Here is a 26,871-nt window from a genome sequence, read left to right as displayed (position 1 = left end):
ATGAGGAAACTCAGTACAAAGTTCTTTCAGGCTAACACTCTGCCTATAGTCTTGGAAGGGTTATTTCTTCTGTCAGGACTTTATAAAATCCTTAAGGTTACAATGAACATATGGGATTCAGCAGAGGGAAAATAAATTTCTTCTGAAGTCCAATCACCCTTACCTTGGAACCAGAAAGACAACCCTAGAAGTAAGAAATAGAGTGCTGAAACCAGAAAAATAGAAGAATCAATAGCATATGAAGCAATTGTTCAAGAAAAGGATTTGCCCAAGTTTTGGAGAACTGAAGAAAAAATTTGATCACTACATCCTACCTTGAATTTAAGGCCTTCAATACGTAATATTCAATAAATTAAAAAAATTATATAAAACAAAACCAGACAAAAGGCTATTGCAAAGATTACAAGATATCCTGAAACCTAAGCAAGAACATTTAATATGGCTAAAAAAGTAAGCTTTGCCAGGGAAAAGTAATGTAATTGCCCTTACTGCACTCTGGATTATAATAGCATATTACTGAGATCAGACTCTGATCTTTATCTTTTATATATCATTGCACCTATATACTGTGATAACTACACATTGAAAACACCTAGATAGACAGAACAAATGTGGCTCCATGTACACTATTAATATCACTGAAGCACAGGAATTTTAAATAATCAGTAACGATCACAAAAGCCTTTTTTTCCCCTAGTTCAGTAGTTTCTGAAGCACCTCAGTTTACATTGTTCATTACAGCTAAGTCCTGTGCCTTCTCCATTTCAAAGCCTAATCTCTTTTTTAGTGTGGCACTCCCCCTTTGTATCCAATTTTCTTCCTTTTTTTTTTCTCCTTAAATTTGACAACAGCACAATACCTTTATTGTAAAAATCAGTATTTGAAATTATCTCAAGAGGGTTCTTAATTATTCAGTGCAGAATTTATTTACCAACCAATCTGCAAAGGGGCAATCTGGACAAAAAGGACAACGTTTTCTTTATAGACTTAAGGAGAAGGAAAAGAAATAATTTAAAATCATTTTATCAATCCATGTGGCCATTAACTAGTTTTATTTAAATATAAACCCACAAAAATATTTGACAATTAACAAATCTAAATTGAGTATCAGAAAGACAAAATACATACAACAGGCTATTTCCTGAAGTGAAACCCAAACCCCATCCATTTCCTAATCACAGTGCTCCAGGCAGAAGTCCTCATTGTACTTCACTTACACAAGTTTTGTGCTTGCTTACTGGAAAGTGTCCCAGCAAGGCTCCAGCTGCTCCCAGTTCAACACTAAACTCTCTCAAATGAATAATTTAGGGGCACGGTGAGATTCTACCAGTATGTAATTTCAAGGTTGCTATTCAATTTCTTTTTTTCATCACTACTATTCACTAGTTGTTCAATAGTGATTATATCACTAAGATGGACAAAAGAAATGCTGCTGAACTGACCGCAGATTTAGTAAGTTATTAGAAGCAATAACAGCAGAAAACTGCATTTAAAGCAATCAAACACAAGATAACTATCTTTCAATCTGTTTATCATTGATTTAGTACATTGAGGAAAGAACAATCTCAGTGAAGGAGACTGCTGGCTTAAGATTCAGTTTTGTTTATTAACAAAAGTTTTTATACATTTTTTTCATACTCTAGGTATAATAGAGAAACAACAAACAAAAATAAATCTCTTTTTCTCTGTTAAGAGTTCATATCATTGATAAGACAAATATAACTCTTCACTGAGAGAGTTTACTCTCTGCTGTTTGTAATGTAACTGTGCTGCCTGTGACTGGCAGCTTCTTAAACTCCTTTTCTGTTGTTTCCTCTGCTGCAGAGGAACAGCAGAGGAAACAGCAGAGGAAACAACAGAAAAGGAGTTTAAGAAGAAGCTGCCAGTCACAGGAGAAATAATGTTCGTGTTACTGTAAGTTACATTTAGCCTATGCAAAGACGAAAAAAGCAATCATTCCATGCCAGTTTGATAAGTCACCTGAATCCAATACACACTCCAAAAAAAGTGAACAGGTAAATGAATAGCAACAGAATTTTCGAGGTAGAAAACCTCCGCTTTCCTTGCCCAACAAATTACCTAAACTGCACTCATTTTGCTCTGTAGGAAAGTGCTTTTCAAAAGCATTATTGTCAATATATTGACATTTTCCTATAAAAGCAATTTTTTCACTGTAGGTTCATAGATTTTAAGACTGGAGGGACTAGTGCAATCTGACCTGCTGCAGAATATAACTGGAGAATAGCAGAATTATGGACAGTTATAATTCATGATACCACAAGAATCTACTGATGCACTGATATTCCTCAGGTGAAAAATGAAAATTGTTTTATATGTATCTTTGAGTGTTTCTATTCACTCATACCTTGCAACAATGACCATGATGAAGACACATTGAGCTTAAAATCTATCCAATTCTGAAAAATGACTTATGAATAGATTCATATTTTTGTCATAATTTCTTGAATCTTAAGGGTTTTTTCCCCCCTCTCCTTTGTAGCAATATGAAACACCCAATGCAATAAAAGAAAAAAGAGTAACCGAGATCTTCATTCTTCAGGTACTGAGTAGCCTTTAAACACTATGGCTGTACAGAATGGCTGTCACTGGTAAATAGAATGAAAGCATAAAGAAAACATTTTACATCCTCTGCCAATTGTAACAACTTCAGTTGTCAATGTTAAGTATAACAGGTTAAGAAATTGGTGGATGAGGTCGTTGTAGTGCATTCAGAAAATCTTGCTACAGAACTGGATGCAGCCGTGGTCTGAATGTGGTTTGCACAGTCATAGGACTGCAAACACAACATTTTATAGGACCGTGCATGTACCAGCCAGCACTACAAGTAGAAGACAGCAAGACACGGTAGTATGCAGAGCTAAACTGAGTACCTAGACATTGTAATATTAGAAAATGCTGAAAACATAAAAACTGTAGATTTTGGGGAGGGACAGGTTAAAAACAGCCCAAGCCCAACATTGTCATTGGTTGCCCTTGGAAGCATACTACCACAGCTTCAAAGTTGTCAATACAAGATTTTTTTCAATCATAAGCTATCCTGAAAATTACTCCTACATCTCCCTAGAGATTACTCCTACATCTCGCTAGAGTTTAAGTCCTTTACAAAGTTGTTTTCAGAGATAAGTACACATTTTAAGCTTCATTTTTGAATAGTCTGTCAGGTTGGATTCATTTCTGTTGGAGTTGCAGCCCCATAATATACTTTTCTTTGAATGTTCTGGATAGCTAACTGTTATGTATTTCATCTTACTTCATATGCTTTTGACTAATCTACACATTTATCCATATAAAATTTAGTTTAGTTAAACTTTTGTGGCTGTATGGAACGCTAGTTTTTCCAATCCTAAAAATTTTAAGTGTGTCTTACTGAACAGTGAGCAGGTTTTCTGAGAGGCATGATGGAGAAACTAGAAGATATGGATTTAAACAGAAACATACAGGGTTACTGCAATTTTTTTACACTTTTCTCTTTCTTCCACTAAATAGCATAACTTCCTACATAATAGGGACAAACAAATTATGAGGAAAAAGAGATGTTTTTCATAGGGCTACAAGACCATTCTGAAGGCACAATAACCATGGACTATATGCAAGTCTTTCTGATGCTTTCCAATTTTGTCTCATTTTCTGCAAATCACATGAGTGGAATCACAGCTAAAACATTATTTAAGCTTTGTCTTATCTTGTAGTTACTTTGCTTTTCTTTACTGTATTGTTCTAAGCAAATAAACCTAAACTAACATTTTTTTTCTAGGAAGAGGATTCAGTTAAAGTTCTCCATTTGTAAATTATTTCTTGCTGAAACTGCTCTACCTTCTCTTCTGCTGCCTTCCAGAACAGGAGGTGTCTGACCTGAGTCTTATTCTTCAAGGAGGAATCACTTTAATAAAGTCTATTACACAACATTGCTTGACAAAAGGATGCCGGCTCTGTTCTTATGAACAATCATGAATCTGTGAGAGACCAGCCTAGGGAGAACATTTGGATAGTAGACGCAGAATCAAATGAGGATAAGTTTAAAACATTTCTCTTTTAAATGCTCAAGTACTTAAGGAGTTACAGGAACAGTTATAACATCTACTAAGTTGCTGCCTGTAGGCTATCATTATGGAGTGGAGCTGGATAGGACAGAGCACACAGCAGAGAACAGTTGGAGCCAGCCTACTCAGATAGTAATTTATGCTTCATCTGTCCTTCTTTATCTTTCCTTGTAAAGCAGTATTTCTCTTAACCTTTTTCAGAGGCTTATAAAAGTCATACTTCTCAAACAATGACCTTACAAAGTTATGGCAACACTTTAACTAAATACGGAAAAACACTAATAATGTGTCATCTAAGACATTTTATGCATCCCCTAGATGTTCAGTAATGTGATGAGAGAATTTAGCCAATAAACTCAAAATTAATGGTGGGGTGGCAACTTAGAATATCTAGTTTAATGTGAAGTCTGTCATTTATGCCAGTAAGGTGTCAGATGTGGCTTTTATGCACCATTAATCTATTAAGGTATTTATAGAAAGATTATTCCTTATCATAAATGTATCATAATGTGTAAATGACAGATTTTTTTAAAAAGCCTATGGCTTACAAACAAATAAGGCAAAACAGAAAGTATGTACACAAATTAAGCTGCATATTAAAAAAGTGAACGAATAATACCTGGGAAGAAGGAAGGAACTGTAATCCTCTATACTATTGTGCAATATTCCAGTTTCTAAGAACAGATAAAAGGTATTACAAGGGAAACCAGGAAGAAGCAGCACTCAGCCTTCAGTTATCTTTCTTGGGTGGTGAAGAGCAATGAAGATGTACCTGAAAGACCCGTCAAGGCATGAAAGCTGTGGGAGGAAGAATGTTACCTTCCTTGGCTTCTCAGAGGCCAAGAAAAATAGGCAATAAGGGAGATTTCAACAGATGTAAATGTTTTTTTTAAAAACACGCACAGTCATAATCTCATTTTGTAGTTTGATAATTTTGGGGGGTAATTAATTTTCTAACTATTGCAACTCTATGATTTAATTTTGTTTTGTTTCACTAGGGTAAGCCTATTTTTCTGTTATCTAAAAATCACTTCCATATGATCAAAGTAATGAAGGTCACTCTGTTCCTTTGGAAGTGTCAGATCAAACAGAATGAACTGAAAACTGTCAAGTGGTTTCCGCTAAGCATCAAGTGAATAATTCTTCAGCACTGTGAAGCATGCTTTATACCTTGCTATATGGAGTGGGAGTTAGAGACCAGACTAAGCTGGTAGCACTTCTAAAGAAATCAGTTTCTTGTAACAAGAAAAAAGCAACTTCCGTGACTGAGCACTGAGAAGGGCATGCAAGAGCTTATTATTTGGAAAACAGGTCCTTCAGAAAGCATTCACTAGTTTGTCAAGTTTTTATAAAAGTATTTATGTATATAACATTTATCACCTCTCAGATGAAGTTTTCATCATCATTTTTTCACTAAACAAAACAGGGAACAGATCGTGGTATGCATGATGTAGAAAAGCATTTGCCTGGCATTTTAAAATGTTATGCAATCTGTAAAATTTTTATGTGAGAAATAAACACTTACCCTAAAGAGAAGCAAGATTCTTCAGGATTTAGTATGAAATAGGTAACAAACCTAACCGTAGTTTTGCTAGAAGCCAACAGAAACAAATTAAAAAATATATATGCATATATACACAAGTATTGACTAGGGAGATGGATAGACAGATTAGGGAGTGAACTTCGGATACCTCTCTCTTGCTGTCAGAGCCTTAAGAAGTAGAGTAGGACATTTATAGAGAAATGGACTGCCACAGTCAGTCCCACTGGTCAGGCAGGATGCAGCGTCAGCAGTGATTCTTCTGCAACCCCAGCAGCAAGATGCATGTGGACAAGCCACCAGAAGTTAACTTACTTCTTCTGCAGAGACTCACATATTTGGATTATATCAAAAAATAACTTTTAAGTAACATTGTACTAACTGAAAAACCAGAGGGTTCCCTTGCTGGAATGATTTAATCATCTTTCAAAATGTTTGTTTTATTCAATTGCCTTTGCTTTATGTAGAAAATAGCTACTGCATTATTGAATTTAGCTTACTTTCTTAAATATTCATCATATAATTATGAAGACTTACATTAGAATCAGAAATTATATCTATACTGACAGAAGGTACCTAAACTGAAGCCACAGGGTTATGACTAATCTGATAAACTAGATGAGTGAATATGTAAGTAGTTCAATCGTTTCAGTTTTAAATTTATAGAAAAGTTTTCAAATAACTTAATAGGAAAAAATAATTAATTTCTGTCTTTTCTTATGAATGTAATTATTAATTAGAGGTGACTAGGTATTTTAGTATTTATCTTTGCCCAAATGTCCATTAATATTTTTTCTATGATTTTGGTTACTTAAGCTATTAGAGGGAAAATAATTTATAATTATGAATCTAATTTCTGTTCATGGATGATAGCATTTGTAATAATCAACCTACCTACAAAGTATTGAAGAAAACCTTTTTTCAGAAGAAATATGACTTGTCTGTGCATGTATTTAAAAATGGGACATTAAATTAGTGAAATGATATTCTACTTTCTCTGAATATAAACAAGAATGCTATTAGCATTATTGAAGTACATCAGCTTTCATATACTAAAGCTTTCATAGACTTTCATACTTACTGATGCAAAAACATAATGGTAGATCTGGCAGTTTAAGTCCCAAAATGTATGAAATTCATTACCTACCTAATGAAGCATACAGGCAATGAATTTCAGAATTCTTAGTACCACATAACTTTGTGTTGCCATCATACATTCATATTTACATTGTATATTTTTAATGTCATCAGCCTACTAACTCCTACTGAATTTAGGCTGAGACTTGCTTTTCAAATATATCTGCATTTGTTAATCTGTACACTGCTTTGCTTTGGTTTTGATTTAATAGATCCAGCTCTAACTGTATGGGCAAGACTGTGGGAAATCTTAGAGTACCAAAATACCTAGAAAATTAAAATGGGCTTAGGAATTCTGCAGATGTGTGAACATCAGGCTCCAAGTTACTGAAGCAAAGTTTTGCATACTGTTTACATTTCTATTTTCTTCTTCAAGAAGCAAAATAATTTCCTCAGGAGAACCTCCACTCCCCACAAAAGCCATAAATCCAAAATTCAAAATTCAAAGACTGCAACTGGCTTTGATACACTTTATAATGGATAAACAGCAAATCTCTTCCTTCTGTTATTTGACATTAAATATTATATAAGCTGTCAGAATAATATCATCCAAAAGCTAAGCTTTTGTTTTTTATAACTCTCGAGGTTCAAATCCTTACCACTGTAATACTTACTAATTCAGCTGCATCAGCAAGGGTAAACTGGCACACTTTGTGCAATGGTCAGTAAGCAACATAGTGGCTCCCATTTGTTGGTTTTAACTCTGACACCATCTGCTGGGCTACAATTGCTCTCTGTGGTATTCTATGGCCCGGAATTACCTGAGCACAGACTATCATGAATCTTTTGGTGTGCCTCTTCTGACAATGCAAAATCTGCACAGTGATTCGACTGCTGTACCTCCACTGCACATGCCTCTTGCCGGAGGTCAGCTGGGAGACAACCCTAGAGCTCCATTCACTCACCAATGCAACAGTCATGAAAGCGGGGTGCTGGCAACAATATTGAGCTTAGCTCAGTGGATGAACCAAAAAAAGCCACATATGCATCAGAAAAAAACAGTGTGCCAAAACAAAACATCATAGCTTTGACTTTTATTTTTGCCTTTGAAAGCAAAGAAAACTTTCAAATGAGCAAGAATTGATTTCAAAGCAAAGAAGTAAAATTGTTTCCTTTTAAAATATTTTTATATTCAACTTTAAGCATAAATTTTGGGCATTTTGTATCTGAACTGAGTTAATAATAATGCGTTATTTCACAACAGAAATAGAAAACTGTATAAATCTGTTTTATTTACAAATTACCAATTTCATAATCACAGAACCATAGAATGGGTTGAGTTGGAAGGGACTTTTAAAGATGATCTAGTCCACCCCCCCCCCCGCCATGGGCAGGGACATCTTCCACTAGATCAGGTTGCTCAAAGCCACATCCAACCTGACCTTGAACACTTCCAGGGATGGGGCAGCCACAACTTCTCTGGGCAACCTGTTCCAGTGTCTCACCACCCTCATCGTAAAGAGTTTCTTCCTTATGTCTAATCTAAATCTACCCTCTTGCAGTTTGCCCCTTGTCCTGTCACTACAGGCCTTGGTAAAAAGTCTTTCTCTGTCTTTCTTATAAGCCCCCTTTCTATATTGAAAGGCCACAATAAGGTCTCCCCAATAGGAGAGACCCTATTGTGGCCCAATAGGCCACAATAAGGTCTCCCACAATAAGGTCTCCTCTTCTCTTCTCCAGGCTGAACAACCCCAACTTTCTTCATAGGAGAGGTGTTCCTGCCCTCATGGCGCTCCTCTGGACCCGCTTGAACATGTCCATGTCTTTCTCGTACTGGGGACTCCAGAGCTGGAGGCAGTACTCAATAATGTAGTGAAATATCACATATACAGCTTCCTCCATGATATTTTTTCAGGGACAGCTGACTAGAAATTCCAGCACAGATAGAAGCTTATAGACTCAAAAGAAAGTAACATTTACACAACAGATTATGCATTGTACTGGTGACTTGGGTAAAACAGTTACTTCTCTTACAATAACCTTCCTAAGAGGAGAAAAGCATCGGATATGACAAGACTGTAAATTAAAGACTGTACATCTGGCCAAGACAAAAACAAGCTTATTTTTTTAGATTTACAATTACAGTCTTTTAGAAAAATTACATTAATATTGAACTAAGTATTTCCAAAGGTGAGTTAATTCTTCGGGGCTTTTGCTTCTACTTCAGATGACATTTTGACATCTTACACCCCATTCTGTCTTCCCTCTCCCATTTGTACATATTTTCTAGAAGATACTCCAGAAGATGCTATCAGTCTGATATTGGTTAATCCATACTTTTTTATGCAGAGAAAGAAAATCTTAGCTTCCCAACACTTGAAATCCTTAATGGACTGAAATGCAATACTCCAGGACTTAAAAATAGCCTGAAAAGTGACCCAGGGAGTCTTTTGTGAGCAGGTTGTTAAGAATTTTTTTTCCCTTCTTATTTTAATGAGTACTCGCCACTTATATGGCCAAGTAGTATTGGGACTTTGTTGAAATAAAAAGCAAAGAAATAGTTAAATTTCACACTTAAAATGATCTTACACACTTCATAGTAAATATTTAACAGAGTCAACTAAGAAAGTAACATACATTGCAGAAGAAATGTTTCTTCTGAAATTTCCAAAACGTTCAGACATTTTGAGCATTCTCTGTGTAGCTATACTGCTCCACTTTTTTTTTTTAAACTAAGCACAGAGCAGAAAATGAAGGGCCTATCATAAAAATTCTGGTACTTGAACTATTAAAGGAGCACAGCTCTGCAAGTATAGGAGCATGTAAGAAAAAAAAAGTAACTTTTTTTTCCTATTTTTAATTTACTGGACTAGTTCTTAAGGTCATATGAACTGGGTCCCAAGCTATGGAGCCTGGCATGTATTTGTTTCTTAATAACTAAATAGACAACATAAAACAAAACAAAACAACACAACAATATACCATATCTGTCATCTTAGTCAAATATTTTAGCTGACCAATTACGCCAATCTTGAGAAAAGGAAAGACATGATAACTTGCCTTTTAATGTGTTATTGGTCTGAGAAGGAGTTGGGTTTGTTTTGGGATGTATTGTTTTATTTTGTTTTAATCAGACGTCTGTGCTTCTTTGTTCACGTTCTGTTTGGTACTCCAACACAGATCATAACATTCATGAGACACTAAATGGACTAAACTTAATCAACTTTAGACAAAACAACACACTTCAAAGTCACTATTCTGATATGGCTGAAACTCAGCAAATTTTGAACCTAACACACTACATAGGTTTAGACTTGACATTAGGAAGCATTTCTTTACAGAGACGGTGGTCAAACACTGGAACAGGCTTCCTAGAGAGGTGGTCGATGCCCCAAGCCTGTCTGTTTAAGAGGTGTTTGGACAATGCCCTTCACAATGTGTTTTAACTTGGTCAGCCCTGAATTGGTCACGCAGTTGGACTAGATGATCATTGTAGGCCCCTTCCAACTGAAATACTCCTATTCTATTCTATTCTATTCTATTCTATTCTATTCTATTCTATTCTATTCTATTCTATTCTATTCTATTCTATTCTATTCTATTCTATTCTATTCCATTCCATTCCATTCCATTCCATTCCATTCCATTCCATTCCATTCCAACCTATCCTCTATTTAACTACAGAGCTCAACATCCTGCTTGCTGGAAAACACATAAAATGGAGCAAAGAAAAGGTATCCAATTAACAGATTAAACCATTACTGTTGCCATCCTAACACAATGCTGCAGTGAAGAAAGCCAAGTGTCAAAAGCGCAAAAATTCAGAGAGAATAATAATAATGGAAATGTAATGAATATTCTGAAAATTATTATACCTCTTCATCTGGAATACTGCACTCATTTCTACACTTAAGAAGATAAAGCAGACATAAACACAGTCTGACACTTCCAGGAAAATCTTCTATGGCACAGGCGTTTCCTCTACTGTATGCAGGTTCCCATCCAATTAAAATATAACGAAATAAAACCTTTTCTAAATATTCTGGTTCGGGTTCTAAGTTCCACCAAGCCCAGATGCCACCACTTTCTCACCATATATCAGACTGTTCAACATCTACTCTCCTTTGCTGTTACTCAGCTAGGGATTGTCCAGATCACTCTGATGGGTCGCTGTCTCACCTATCATGATAGGCCTGCTGACAAGAAAGATTAAATATGAGCAGCTAATCTCCAGAATTTTTATGCTATTTCCCCTTCCCTCCCTTTTTGGCATGATAAAGGCTGACACAATCCTGTGAGCATTGCTATCCACTAAACACAGACTGAAAAGCCTCAGAACCACCATTTTCATATGCTTATAGTCCTGAAAACAGTCATAAAATTAAATCATTTGAATTATCTACAGTATTTCATAAGTCACCATAATGATGATTTGGTATACATAACAAAATGAAACCACCAGATGGTGCAACCACCCACCAACATCTTAGGACCTCTCTCACACAAGCTAAGCTAGTGTTTACTCAGGTTGGACCTGCAAAGGAGCTTTGAGGCTGTGCAAAACACTCTTTTTGTTATTGGTTTATTCCCAACTCAAGCAAAACTAAAACCATGATAAATTTATATTGAGGATAGCCAAAACAAAATCCGTAGGCCAAACGTACTCTAAGGTGCTTAACTAGATTGTCTGAGAACAACTGCAGGTTCCAATATATGTTCTTTGTGTATTGCATTCATTTTAGAAAAAGAGATGGGACACAATGTACACCAAAATCTGCATTTGTCTGATATCACTGATTATGTGGCATCTAAATTTAGCTTGTAATCTCTGCAGAGCAGGACCTTTGTTTCCTGTTTGCTCTGTAATTACTACAGAAAATTATGGTCTGGCATAAATGAATATATACTGTTCTGACAGTTTTTAAAATAACTGTGGACATTAAATGTTGCCCATCAAACTCTGGATGAAATGTCAGTGGATGACTAATTTGATCACATTTTGAAAACTCCATTTCCAAACAATTCCTTTTTTGTTATTTCCATTTATTTTCATTTTGACTAATTTGTTGCAACACAGCTAGCATAGCTCTTCTGTTTGTACCATCATGGATAAAAATAAAATAAAATGGATTTTTTTACTGTTTATATGCCTGCTTCTAGTCAAATTTACAATGTTCTGTGCAAGCTACTATTTCTAACACAGTACTACCTTGAAACACTGGCCAAAATAGCAAAGACTTAGGTTTGTCATATTCAAACAAAACAGGTCAAAAAACCTAGTCTTCTGAACACATATGGCAGACAAAGGCTGGGAGAGAAGATATATTATTCCACCTTATCTAGGTAAAAAGAACTGAGCATATGAAATTAAAAGACTTTTCTGGAATTACAAAGGAAGTCTGTAGCAGATCTGGAAATTAAATCAAGGTCATCCTCACCTCTGATGATACAAGAAGTTTGCTCTTACTGTATTTTCATTGATCCCTAAAGGCAAAAAAAATCCATATGCTATCACACAGCTGACCTTAGGCATAAGGAGTAAGTCAGTGCTTAGTGTTTGGCAGGGGTCTTCCACTAGGAAGAACAATGAAGAACGGCAAGTATTCCTCAGATGCAACCATATATTTACAAGGAAGGAATAAAAAAATCCTCCTTGCTTTGTGGCAGCCTGCCTTACCAGTAGGCTGCCTCAGCCTTTGCAAGCATTCTCTCTCTACTTTCTATCACACATATGAGGGTTTCTCTTGATATCCTGGAATTTTTTGTTACCCTTATCTCGCCTCTTTTTTCACCGATTAAAATTACAGATTCAACTAAATTAATCCCTAGCCCAAGTGTTTATATTAGCATTTGGATGCCAGGTCTTGTTCCAGCTAAATGAAAACATGATTACTTGTTCCCCTATTTAGTCTCCAAGGAAGATGGTCAGCATTTCCATCACTTTCAAAGCAATTTGTGACTTCTCACTGACAAAAGTCACCCTGTGGGTAGCTATCAGCTATGTTTCCGGTGTGCGGCACTGGAAGCACGGGCAGTGTTTTGGAGCAGAAAGCAGCCAGGTGGAGGCACAGATCTGCTCTGTTTCTGCTGCTGCAAGCTGCTGGGCATTTATTAAACTTAAGAATTCAGAGATATCTCAAATGGTATCTGAGAAGCTGATAAGATAAAGTCTAAGAGAAGAAGTTAACATGTAAAAATAAATGATATTATTTGTTTGGGTTTGTGTTTTTTTTTTCCCCAGATCTCACACATTAAACCCAGAAAAGTAATGGTGTACTTCCTGTACAAAGCCATAAAAATGCCAACAACACTTCTGAATAGGTCTGCGCAACCATCTCTAAATCTGATAGTTTTCCTGCATTACCTATGCTACAGACAGACCCCTGGTCTGAGTTACGACAACAAGTTTTACAAGGCAGGTACTAGAAAGAGGAGGTAAGCAGGAGGGCATAGCCAGAGTGAAAGACGAGTGCAATGACATGGTGCAAACAGAACAACAAGGGAAGAAGCAACACAGAAATGAGTTAAACTGATTACATAAACCAGCATTTTCCACATGGGCGACAGAGAGAGGAGAACAGGAAATGGAGGAAGTACAGGAAGGCAGCTGAAAATACACCTCTAAGAGTCCAAGTGATTTTCAGGAAACATCCCGTGAGCTCTGCTCGTGCTGCACGCTGCCTGGGGCCTGGCAGCTGCCTGACCCCCTGCCCCAGCTCAGGCAGCACGGCAGCACCAGCAGCACACCCCCAGCTGCCTCCATGGGGCAGTGGGACCGGCCAGGGCCTGCGGGGCACCCAGGCAGGAGGAGGCCGTGAGCCACCCTGTGCCGGTCACGGCTGGTTCCAGCCGGCTCCGAGACCTGCAGGGGTGGCTGGCACCCACCAGAGCTCCCGCCAAAGAGAGGAGCCAGTGGCGCCTCTGCCCAAACATGTTGCAGGCAAGGTGGCAGCAGGCAGGGGCAGGCTGCACAGCGGGAGGCCAGCAAAGAAACACGAAAAGAGAGAGGTGAGTGTGAAGAGAGGTGTTTGGAGAAACAAAATGGAGGAGACACGTGGAAGGGGATAGTGTTGGGGACGCGGCTGGAGGCGCACACTTGGAAGGAGGCACTCACGCCATGTCTAAGAAGGGACCTGTGAGGGACTGCATCTGAGTAAGAAGCCAGCAGCGGAGACAGAAACAATGGCGCACTGATCCCTGCCTCCTGTGCCACCTGTCACTGTGCCAAAGGGACTGGGGGGGACAAAGCGCAATGTGTAGCAAAAAACAAGGGGAGTTGAGACTAGGAAGGTGGGAGGGAGAGGTGTTGGACTGAAGCTGAGCCTGGGGAAAGGGAAGAAAGGTGCTTCCTTAGCTCTTCTGTTTTTTCTGTCTCCTTTGTTTCTCAATATCTGAATCAATAATTCACCAGACCTATCCCAGCCCTGTCTACGGTGCGAGAGACAGTATCCACGGTGGAGACACGGTGCGGAGACAGTCAGGTGCACACCAGTTCCTGCATATAGATTGGAATGACATGTAATGTCATCTAACAAACAGGTCTTGGTCCCTGAGAAATATGAAGATTTCTACTAGAGAATATGTTCCTTGTTTTTACCAGTGTACCTCCGCAGCATGCCATTGTGTCAAGACCTACAGCCTTCTTCTGGTACAGCCCTGCATCAGGACGCTCATATGCCCCCTGATTTTGTGTCCTGAGATCTCTACATGCTAGTGGAGGGCTCTGCCCCTGCTGTCCCAAGGAAACCCGCCAGCCAAGGGCCTAGACAGCTTTTAGTCTCAGAGGTAGCTCAGGTGTCTTTTCATAATGCTGCATTGCATCTTTTCAACAGTTTTCATATTTGTAAATATGAAGGGTTAGGTTTTCAGTGTTTTTCTAGATTATTAAAATCACCTGAAAAATACAAAGAACTAAGTACAAACATGTAGATGCAACAAGTATGTGTAACTCTGAAAAATCCATGAAATGGTTTTGATACAGATGGCTGCAGTTGTCCAACAGCACAGTTCCTGGCAACTTCTGTACTTCAGAGGTTTTCCAGAAGATAAAATGTCTATGAAAATCTCATGATTCCCAAAAGTCCTAGCTGCTCATTAAATTCTGTCATTGTGCCCAAATATAAAAACAAATGCAAAATCCAAATTACTTTCTAATCAACCGCTGACATCTATTCTGACATAAGGTATTCAGATATGTGATAACATTAAGTCAAGTAATAAAGAACGTCAGCATTGCAATGTCAACGTTCACAACTGCACAACACATTCACAACATTCACACTGCAAAAAGTAAACCCAAATAAGCAATCCCACTAAACAATAAAAAGAAAAAGATCGCTAAAATCCAGGCAATTTAATATTAAAAACCAAGTAATTTTTGATGCTTGTATAAACTGACTGAACTTCAACATTTAAAAGTTCCATTAAAATTAAATTATTAATAAAAAATTATTTAAAATATTAAAACTCTCTATAAAGAGAGTGAAAATAAGGAAGATAATGAGGCTTTTTTGGGTAAATGGGATGCTTTTGTTAAAAATGGAGCTTTCTAATAACATTAAAGAAAAAAGGGGATACATCCAAACCATATGATGCAATACTTTTGAGACTTTCAGACTTCAAAGATATGGAGTAGTACTAGCATTCAGCAAGAAATAGAAATCCCCTATCTGAAAAGAAAAAGAAAATAATTTTCCATGATCTTGAGCAACTCACAGATTTTAAGGTTAGACTGTAACTTTATTGATTGCCCAAATGGACCTTATATAAAAACAGCAATGAAATTTCATTAGTACATAGGGAATTTAAATTGCTTATATTTAAATTCCCTATTTACTTGCAATGCAATAGAGATGGGCCACAAGTATGGTATAAGTGGTATAGATATTTTTAATGGCAAATTATTAACATTACTCCTTTTAACATAGAAAATTGACTGAGTCTTGCCAGTATCGCTCAAAGAGAAAAACAATTCCTTTCTGATTACCTGGCCACTACACAAGTCAATGGAACATTCTTCTATCACTGACAAGATATAAGTCAAACCTCTTCAACATTTATTATTTTCAGATTTTGAAGTATTTTATACAAATGTTAATTAACATTTGTAAAATGAGATTGAATTCATTTTTGAAAAATCCAATGTAATTAAAACCAGATTTTTTTGTTGTAACACTGTAAACAGGAAGTCTCACATTAGATACTGTTAAATATGTTGAAAACTCTAAAATAACTTAGTGCATGCTTTCCTGAAGAACTACAAATTCTTGGCAGTTTCAGTCAGTTAAATGTTTCAAAAAATTATGTTAACACTTCTCTAAGTGTTTAAGATATGAAAGAAAGACTTTGTATTCTGCGAAGTACTCTCAATTTACTTCACATTTGCATACTATTGAATTTGTAAATATTCTTCAGAAGGACATGATACTAACAATTTCTGAGACAACGGAGTAAATTAGTAGGACCTGCAATCTCATCCTGTGTGGCAGTTCCTTACCTTCCCTTTACATTTTGCTTACAACACTTTTGCAAGCAAATTTGCTTCTTTCTGAAGCTACTGAGACGCTGCTCTTGTTAACCTAAAAGAGAAAGCTCCTTCAAATTGATATATGCATGCAGATTTCTATGAGTGGTAACGATTTTCACAAAGACATTAAGAACAAAGGCAGGTAGTTACAGAAAACCAGTCTGTTAAAATATGACTCCCCTTGAGCATAAAAGAAGGAAAATATGCCCCTAACAACACTATTAATAGGACTTATCTTAGTAGGAGAGCAGCCAACAGTACTTGGGGAAAGGAATTGCCTGCTGACAGCCTGTAAACAAGACTTTCTGTCATTTTGTGTCTGCTCATGGTTCTGGGCAAGTTACTTTAATTGGTGACTGGGCAGGTTGAAGGTTACGGAGGCTGAAGTTTTACATGCTTTGGCCTTTTTACTAAAATCACCTTTATCACCTCAGTCTCCAAACAATTTAAGAACAGCAGAGTAAATTGCAGAATATTAAATTAAACTCACTTTGTGGTCATATTTTCCTGATGAGAGATTTGGTCAACAATTCTGCTCTTGTAGCTTTTTTGGAGGATAGATGACAAAATTTTACTAACAGTTACAATTTGGGCAAAATTAAGTGCCTCTATCCAAAACAGCAATCCAGGGTGCCTGTTCTCCAACACAGACTGATTTATAGGGACATAAAACTTAGTACAACATTCTTATCAATTCAGAAGTACCTGGTCTAGAACTAGCCAGCTACATTCCACCTGAATTACCACACAACACAAAGTTTAGTAATTACCTAACTCTCTTCACAGGCTTGACAAGGTAAGTGAGCTCTGAGCAAGCCTAACACAGTCACCAGCTCCAATATCACCTAATACACTTAGCAGCTCTGGGGCTCTGGGGCTATCAAAAAAGCCGTGCCACTTCTACGCAAGAATATAACCAGAAATGGAGGAAGGTCACCTTGTAGTCTCACATCCTTTTTGGGAGCACTACAACACCTGAAGTAGACAGTTTAGATCTTGCCCTTTGTCCACTGAGCCATATGCTTCTAGTATATATAGCCTGAGAAATGATATATAACTGTAATTCCCCGATCACTCAGACATTTCTGGGGCATGTTATTTCCCATTCTTAAAGGGCAACTCTCCCCAGTGTTCCAAAATAACTTGTTACTGCTTCTTAAAATGTCCCATAACTTCCATACAAATCCTGTAGCAGCAAATCTGCACCAAGGAAGTGGTTTCAAATGAGGTACTCTTCTCAGTAACATGCTATCCCTTTCAAAGCTATAGTTTTATCTTGTTATTGATGTTTCTTTAACAACAAATGGTTTCTCCCTTCCTTCATTTCCATGGCATAGAGTTCTCATAGGAAAAACAAGGTTTCGGCTGTAAAGAAGTACATCAGGATAACTAATAAACTTTGCATCTTTATGACATAGGAAAGCTATTACTCAGGTTCTTGAGAAGTTCTTGAAATACGTGGAATCCAAAGAATAGAATACTGGGGCTTATTCAATAATTCAGCTTAAAAATATCAACAAGATAACTGGGCAAACTGTATACAAGTACAGTTTTCTCTTACACTTTTCTTTTACAGTCTTGGTAACTAGGAGTTTTACTACTGGATGACAAATTCCAGATTGTATGAATTTGGTTTTTCAAGTGGTAAACTCTTTATTTGTATTCAATAGCTCTAAGAGAAAACCACGTAGATGGCAGTACAATGGAGATGGCTATTTTATTAAGGTGTCGAGAACAACAGTACAGCTGTAATTCACTGTGGAGTTTCCATACATTTTCTTGTGAAAGTGATGACAAGTTGATGATTTTGCCATAAAACTGTCAAATACAGCAAACTATTCAATAAAGGCATTTTTTATGGAGTGGCACAGAGGCACTCAGACTCTTTTCAGATTAGTTCAAGTGCAGCTCTCCTAACAACCAATTATAACATATAGCTTTTCTTTTTTCAAAAAAAAAAACCCCAAGCAAACAAAAAACAAACCACAAAACCAAAATAACTCTTCTGAAGACATCCTCTATAAATTATTCATACATTTGTGGACTTGGTTTTAAAAACTGCCGAATAAAATTTCAAAAGGAATCATTTGGTCCCAATGTGTAATTCTTGATCAAAATAGTCTTCACTGAAATGCTTGTTTTTATTGCTATTATTTATGTATTTAATGTAATAGAACTTAATTAACCTCTCAAGTGATATTTTGAGAGTTCACTACATTTCACACAATTGCTGAAGAAAGATGTGTGTTACTTTGGATTCTTATAATCTTGAAAGGGAGATTCTTTGGTCAGTAAGAGATTATTTCTTCATAGAGTTCTATAAATATTCATTTTCATACCTCCTCTATTGGTTACACAGCCAGAAACCACATTACAAAACTGGGATGTAAATTACTAGCAAAGTAAAACCGCAGAAAGGTTATTCACCGTTATCTTTTGCATGTGTGTGAACACAAAAATAGCAAGGCCTGCAATTTCAAGTTTCTTACATTTCCAGGATCTAGCAAGATCTAACATAGCCTTTGTAATTACTTTGGTATTTCTGATTCTAAGACTGTAAATTTGTTTTTATTATCTCTCAGTATACCTCTACATTGACTTGTTACCAGCTTTATGTATTCTATACATAGGAACTGATGAAAAATAAAAGGAATTTTCAAAGTTTAATTACTTTATTATATTCAAAGTTGCTTATAAACTCATTCAATTTAAAGAAACAACATTTTCATCAGCAGTAAAACAAAGTGTTTTGGAGCTGTGATGCATTACGTAGAGAAAAACGTTATTGTACAGCATATGGTTCCGTTAGAATAGAATAGTTTATCGAGGGCATTAAAAGAGCAGAGAGGCATCTTGCTTTTTCCCACAACTTTTCCTCAAGACTAAATGTAACTATTGTTCTTATGTATTCTGTAATGTATAAGTTGTAAAAAACCTATGATTTACATAGAATAAAGAGAGATTTGCGTATAACATTATGTAAACACAACAGAAGCTGTACTTTATAGAGTCAAGTTCTTTTTACGTAGTATAGCTCCTGCAATTTCATACAGATAATGAAGTAAGGGTGGGGGAAAAAGGTTAAAAGGAAATAATTCAATTGTATGAGCTTATCTTTAATTTCTGTTTTTATTTCCTAAAGAAAGACTAAACCCATGCAATACTATGACAATTCTGTTGAAAAATAATCTCATGATCATTGACTTTTTTGTAGTTCTTCATAGAGATTCTCTAATAAACTTCTCTTGATTTGCTTGATTTTGTATAAAATGTTTATCTTGCTTGTTTTTAGAAATACTTTCAAGGCAATAATGGCTTCTAAATATAGTTCAAAGTTAGACTTTAATGAGCATAATATACATATTTCTGCAAGCAGAATGACTTAAGAGTTACCAATGTTAGCACAGAAGCCAGGACCTTCAGGGTTTTAATTCCAGTTGATGGCACACTGACCCATCCTGTGACCAAGAATGCAGCTATCTTCTACACTAGCTACGAGTCTCATTTAATATTTATAATATACCTGTTCAGTGATCTTGGCCAGATGATTGTGTTGGGTTTCTTTGCTACCTTAATAGCAAAAGGCAATGAACAACATATTCATACAAATTAGCTCATGTTCTCGGCTTTTTACTTCTCAAAGTGTGAGATCCCGTGCTTCAGCCCGGGAAGAAACAGTGCACTAGATATAGCTGAGTCTGTTGGCTCCTACATGACAGACCAGTGCAGCGCAGCCCTGCACTCCCTTTCCTTCATGATGGGATCCAATGCACTTGGCACCTGATAGTGTGACATTACAGAAGGCTGCATGTGAGAGTGGCACACAGCTGCTGCAGAGGAGCGTGAATGGCACAGTGCTGATGTTCAGGTCATGAAAGTGCATAGATTTGAATCAGTACTCATAACTGCTAAGATATAACCATGGTAACCTATTGGTATTCATGAAGAGGGAAAAAAACACAGGCAATGGGAAGCAGTCTGCAGGTGAGGTAGCCAGGGAAGTCTTGCAGCAGGACTCTGGTGCAAGGTCCAAGTATAACAGAGGGGAGGCTCTCTAGGGCTGTGGGGAACGTGCCAGCCTTAGCAACTGGAGCAGGTTCTCTGGCCCAGGGTTCAGCTCTGGCTGCGAGCAAGATTCCCAGGGATGGACTTGGGGACAACACCTGGGTGCAGTAGGCTGGGCTCAGTATGTGCTGGACTGCAAGGCAAAACAACTGCACTAGTAGGAGCACTGTACAGCACAGCAGGCTTCAGAGGAGCTGTGTTAGGTAGAGAGCACCCCAGCTGTGCTGGGGATAAGGAGAGTCTTCCTATGTTCAGGACAGCATAGCACTGTGAAGGGGTGGGAGGGGTGGTAGCTGGAGCAAGAAAAAGTGGATCCTGTCTATACAGGTATTTAGCAGGCCTAATTCAAACCAAACAGAGCAATCTCCATCTTCTTCATACAACATACAGGGGTAAAAAAGTAATACAATTAAAACCATAAAAACTACTATTGTTCTTTTAAAGAAGTACTTTAGGTGACAGTATGCCACATGGGGCATGTATTCGGAAAAACCTGATGTGTCACATCGTAAAGTCCTAGCATTTTTTTCCCCTAGATATATCATGATCTCCTTAGAATTCAAAAGTAATAAATACCTCTTGAATAGTGTTTAGTACTACCTACAATTATACAAATATAAACTAACTAAGCATGAAAAAATCTTAATGAATCTAGTTTGCTGCCTCAGAAGACTGGGTCAAAAATGGCCCTGATCATACTTTGTCTCCCTCCATTGCAGAAATGCAGACCCTGTATATTTCTGACAATAACTATTTTGTTTACTTTAAAAGTATTTCATTAGCAACAACAGGATGATGTTATAAGATCTTCTAATACAGCAAGATGTACTTGAAAGAACATAAAGGGACATGACCTGTATCTACTGCATCATAAGTTGCACTTTTGCAGTCAAGGATATTGACAGTTTCAACATAGAAAATTAATTGCTAAATCACAGCAAAAATTAATCGTATACTTTAAGTTCAAAACCAACTAATCATTTTGGGAATTCTTATAGATAAAAACTAAGAAATCATCATGTAAAATATATTCACCACACTGCTAGCCACAGATGCAAGCTTTAATATAGTTGGGTTACCACACACTCATTCTTGATTTACAGTCTGATAGCTTGCTTTCCTTTTTTTGCTGTATGAGAAAGAAGCATTTAATCTATCTTAGAAGGCAATTTCACTCAAAGTGAAGTGCAGTTTTCCAACAGAACAAAATTTAGTCATGCATACAATTCACATGAGGGCATATAGGAATTATGCTTGCATTTCATGTAAAGTCTACAATTCCTATCTTCAGAAGACTTGTCTCAGAATTAAAAATTAAAACATACTACAAAATACTGATGGGAGTACTACGTATGTTGGCTTTGAATAAGCGCTGTAGAGTTAAGGTATATGTACACACTTCATCTGAATTCAACTGAGTATGTGATTCTAAAATTAATTTGCATGTCAAACAGGAACAGGTACTTATGTAATACATAAGCGCTATCAATTTCTTCTCCAACTTCAAATAAGACAAATACAGCTTCTTTCTCTCTCAGTAATATGTTTCAAGGCCAGAAGGAGAATAGCAGTTAAAAAATGTTATTTCACATAGGCTATAGTCTAAATAGTACCTGTATCTGCTACTAACAATAATGCAGTCCAAACATGCAATGTGATTTTCACATATTATGGGAAGTATTTACCTGATGGAATAAAAAGAAAGAGGTAACATGTGTGTGTGTGTGTATATATATATATATATATATGTATGTTAATTATGGGGGTAGAGAAGTTTAGCCTATGTGTACACCTTCACAGTCATCAGTTTCAAGGAGCAATCCCTGGTCTCCAGGCCAAGATGTACAGAACAGTTTGCATCTGCCTAAAGTGAATTGGCTGTGTCCACATGCAAAGCATTTGGCCTGGGTCTTCTCTAAGCTCCACAGGGGACCTCTAGGACCATAAGAAATTCATTATTTGTAGTTTTTAGTCCTGACTACTCAAAATAATAACTGAAGATATATAACACTCCACCACAGAGGACTGCTTTTATAGCATGACCTTGAGAGTGTGTTTCATCCTATAGTGAAGGGCATAAGGACATGCAAGCATCCCAGGGTGACAAGACTACATCTTCTATAGACTTCTTCTAAAACTTAATCTACTAAATTTTCCACCTTAGACACAGCTAGTTGGTTAATTCTGGAAAGGGAAACCAGAACTGAAGAACTAATACAGACTAACACAGAGCATCATCAGACTTGTGCGTCAGCTGAGGGGAGATGGAAGAAGAGGCTGCGGCTGTACTACGGAGGACGGAATTGAAAGCTTCTTACAAGCCTACAGCTATACTTTGTGAATTCTTTCTTTTTCCTCCTTGTTTAAGAAGAAATGTATTTCATTATCTATAGTGATCACATTCTATATTTTCTACAATATGCTTCCATTATAAAGACAAGCAATATGAAATTAAGGTGAAAAATTTGAAATATATGATCACTGACTTTCACTTACATTTCTTCTATGTGCAATTTGGAAAATCTGTGTGAGAACTGTCTCCTGATGGAACTCTCCTTCTCATGGCAAATGCATAAAGTATCTGAAAAATGCTATACTTCTCAGGTATTACAACATTTTTCATATTTGCTGAAACATCATATGATAACAGAATCACCACTTACTGCGGTCAGTAATTATTGTTCTGGCCTCTTGATTGCTCGTCTTGTTTTTAAGATTTTGTGCTGCAGTTATTAGTTCATCCAGTTGGGGACGTCTTTGCTCCAGATCCTGTAGTATTGCCTAGTTGAACACAAATACAAAAATAAAACAAAGAAAAAAGCATGTAGAGCTGTTGAGAAGGCCATGTGTAGTGACTTTTCTTTGTGCCAGCTTGATTTAAAGCAGAAAGATTGTTTGCTGTTTCAAATAATACAAAGAATTTGGTCTAGACCCTCCAAATATTGTTGTTCTTAACATAAAAATACCAAGTATAACTTTTAATAATAATTTTGAAAGAACCTATAAACCTAGATATAAAATGACAATCGTTCTTCATTTTTTAACCCATCAAATTATGCAAGGGTAAGGTATTTTCCTCTATAAAGCTATAGAAGGATACTATTCTTCTATATTCACTTAGATTTTACAATGTATTTTAAAAATAATATAGGGGTTTACATTCTTACCAGATTAGGCAGGATTTTCCTAGTAACTCATGAAGTCTAGTTAATAATGTTTGTTTCTTAGTATTTTAAGACTGTTTAATTACTATCTATTGGTTTAAAGCCAATGTAAGACTATTAATGTAGCTTTTTCTGTCCTGACACCTTACCCAGCAGAAAAATAACACTCACAATAATTTACGTTAGTCAAGCAGATAGATAAAGCCCAGGCAATCTGACTAGAAAGTAAGAAATGGATCTAGAGTTTCTCATAGGGAAAAAGATGGGCTTCAGAATAATGACTCATGGTCTTTAGGAGGTAATAAAACTAAAATACAATAGCTTTAGATATAACGAAAGTGAGAACTCAGGGCAAGTAAGGCATCTAAGATTTATGCATACAGTAGTTTAACTTATTTTGAAGGATTAGGGAAGAGCAAACAAGGAATCAGTTCAATGGTTTCCCAGATAAGAAGCATCCAAGTATGTATTTAAAAGACATTGACCAAATCTAGAAACTTCAAGTCCCTATCCTGTAGCTTCCGGAAAAGATGCTCGTTAGATTTCCCAGTCTTACGAGTTGGAAGTAACAATATTTATTACCAAATTATGAACAAAGGACTTTTTTCTGCCCACAATTTTGAGTCAGCAGAGCTGACAACAAAGATCCGTGGAGCATTTTTATTTTTCAGGCTTTTTATGTGGACAGCAGTTAGATAATCTGTTGGCATGCTCACCTGGCTGTTGACTATGGGTCTTGAGCATTTTATTGTCTTAAAAGTGCCGTGTCCCGTCCCTCCCACCCCCACTTAAAATGTTTTTATTCTAAATAGTCATACTTTATTTTAACAAGTTATTATTCACTGACTGTACTGGATGGAAAAGACCTGCAGAGTCTGATCTTAACTTTGGCCTTCCAACCTGAGATTAGAGTTACATAATTTCACCAAGTTGAAGGTGACAGGTAAAGGCCTAATATAATTTTCTGTTCAATGAGATTAACAAAAGTGAACGAGAATATAACATCCAGTAACTACAGCATGTATCATCAAAAGCAAGCTAAAAGCTCCAGAGTTTCCGTTTTGTTCAGTTACAAACTCTTTAGAAAAAAGGTAATTTTCAAGATACACATCTAGCTACACCCTGTGAAATTCTTGCCTTTCACTTCTGCATCAGAAGTTCTTTGAAAATCTATTATAACTGGTTTTCTAAACTTATATCCAAAAGCCTGGATGGTATTTTTTCACTTGTATACTGATTGGATTGCATATAGAGACACGCAGTTAAAGCAGCAGCTTGCATAATTAAGCAAAGAACAAATTTCTCATTAGAAGTCTCTCCCCTTAGTGAAAGCACTCAAGAAAAAGAAATAAAACCTACTGATGTAGTTACTACCTCTAGATATCTATGTGCCTTCAAAACTCCATTTTCTAGGAAGACAAGTTAATGAGTGACATGAATTTTACAACAGAAAAAGCAGTCCTATTGCAGCCTAACAACATCTGCATTATACATATTGCCAAAACGGACCGTGCAGATGGAACATTAAAATATGTACAACATGCTCACATAATTGTGTGGCCTCCAAAGTAATATTTCCCTTTCTCTCTTCTTCCCCTACCTAGAAACTTTTTAGAAGAGGAAAAGCAAATTAAGTGATTCTAAGGTCTTATGCCAACAGTGACTCTAAACTGTTCCCTAAAGTTTCCTAAATATAATTTTTATATTTGATATACTGAATAGGAGAATGATTTATCTGATCCAGCCTGAGTCTCCAACCAGACATTAAATGCTGTGTTTGTACCACAGAAGAAAGCTTCTGCTATATGAAATCTGTCAGTAAGAAACAAAGCAATAGGTAAGGACTGCTCAGTAAGGATCTGCTGAGTACCAAAATGAGAGAATGGAACTGACATATGCCTAACTGCTGTACAGAATGATTTACCCACAAGACCCATCTGCAATTCCTAAACTGGACACTCAGGAAAACTAGCAATGCCTCTTTAAAGTGAGTCTTGCTAGCTCTGCTGTTTCCTCAGGAACACAACAATCTCGTCCCTATATGGACTGTGAGGACATCGTTCCCTCTGCCATTTAACGTGAATAAAATTGCTTTCTGCTAGATGTACTAGCATGTATTTTTTAAAGGTCAGGAAGGACATCTTGAAACCCTTATACTATGAACAGATTTGAAGATTCTTGGACCTGTCAGGAGACAATAATATATAATTATACAACAGATGGGGTTTTTCCTCAGTCTTAGAAACATAACTACTCAGAAAAAGGAAAAAACAACGTTCCTCAAATTAATATATTCTTTTTTTGATTTAATACAAAGTGCCTGAGAACCTTACGGAAACAATGTTCTATTCTATTCGGTAAAATTGTATAAATCAAAATTGTTGTAAAATTGTTACAACGTTTATTGGTACGATTTTACCAATTGGTACAATCTTAAAGACTTAGTAAATATATGTTCCACATGGAACCTACATTACACATACACATACAAACCCTGATGGAAACTTGGATAAAAGTAGCTACTAAAACACATCATTCCTGAGCCTTCCTGTGATCCTGTAGCATGAAAATAAACAGCAACACTTGAGCTCTACTTAAAGTATTATCAAATTCAGACAAATATTCTGTGACTGGATAAACTAATCATACAAATTGATTTTGTGGGTAACAAAAATACAAATACTTATGCTAGGAAGAGAAGTGTTTTGATGAATACAAATTAAAAGACTTTGAATATGATTTTGGAAAAAAAAAATTGAATAAAGTATTAGCTGAAATGATCTAAAACAAACAAACAAACAAAACAAACCAAAACCCAAACCAAAATCAGAAGCAATTCATATATGGAGATACTTTTAAAAACTTTTACAAATTCAGCCAAATATTTAATGTTGTAAAACTGGATCCTCAACAGAAAACTAAGTGGAAACTATTAGAAGGTGTTGTTACAACAGCCATGGGAAGAAAAACTCGTTAGTAGTGGCACCCTGGTGGAGGCACAGCAGATGCAACAGACCAGATGCCTCTGATTCGGAATGTCAGCACACTGAAACAAATGTGCTATGTAAAAATGGGTAATACAGAAATAAAAGTATTACGAAAGGATTTTCAAAATAAATTAAACAGAACTCTATCTAGTCCCCATCAGGTCACCAAAAGCACAGGTAGAAAGACTTAGGGAGTCAGCTACACTAAAAGGATTTTATTTTTTTTTAATAAACACTTGTGTTCTTGTGCATATAATTTCCCTTTACTCTCATTTACCTAGTGCTCTGTAAAGGTACAATAATGTATTCTGCAAAACATTACAGACCACATTTTAATCAAGAAATTTGTGTTTAATAATAAATGTAATTCAACGTGAGTAGGTCAACAATGAAGAAGGACCATTGACATCCATGGTTGTACAAATACATCTTTAAACCCCAAAAGAGCTTT

General features: G+C 36.5%; 1 protein-coding gene across 2 annotated transcripts in view; it reads right to left on the bottom strand.

The window, feature by feature from the left end:
• Positions 1-26,871, bottom strand: part of DMD (dystrophin) — a 1,150,282-nt gene that overhangs the window by 284,159 nt on the left and 839,252 nt on the right. For both annotated transcript variants that reach the window (XM_072848384.1, XM_072848392.1), the window contains one exon: positions 22,933-23,050. In XM_072848384.1, the coding sequence (XP_072704485.1) occupies positions 22,933-23,050 (118 nt within the window). The remainder of the gene's footprint in view (positions 1-22,932; positions 23,051-26,871) is intronic.

This window comes from Ciconia boyciana, chromosome 1 (assembly GCF_034638445.1).
Source record: "Ciconia boyciana chromosome 1, ASM3463844v1, whole genome shotgun sequence".
Classification (NCBI taxonomy): domain Eukaryota; kingdom Metazoa; phylum Chordata; class Aves; order Ciconiiformes; family Ciconiidae; genus Ciconia; species Ciconia boyciana.
Note: the sequence above shows the minus strand (reverse complement) of the source record. Positions and strands in the feature narration are given on the sequence as shown.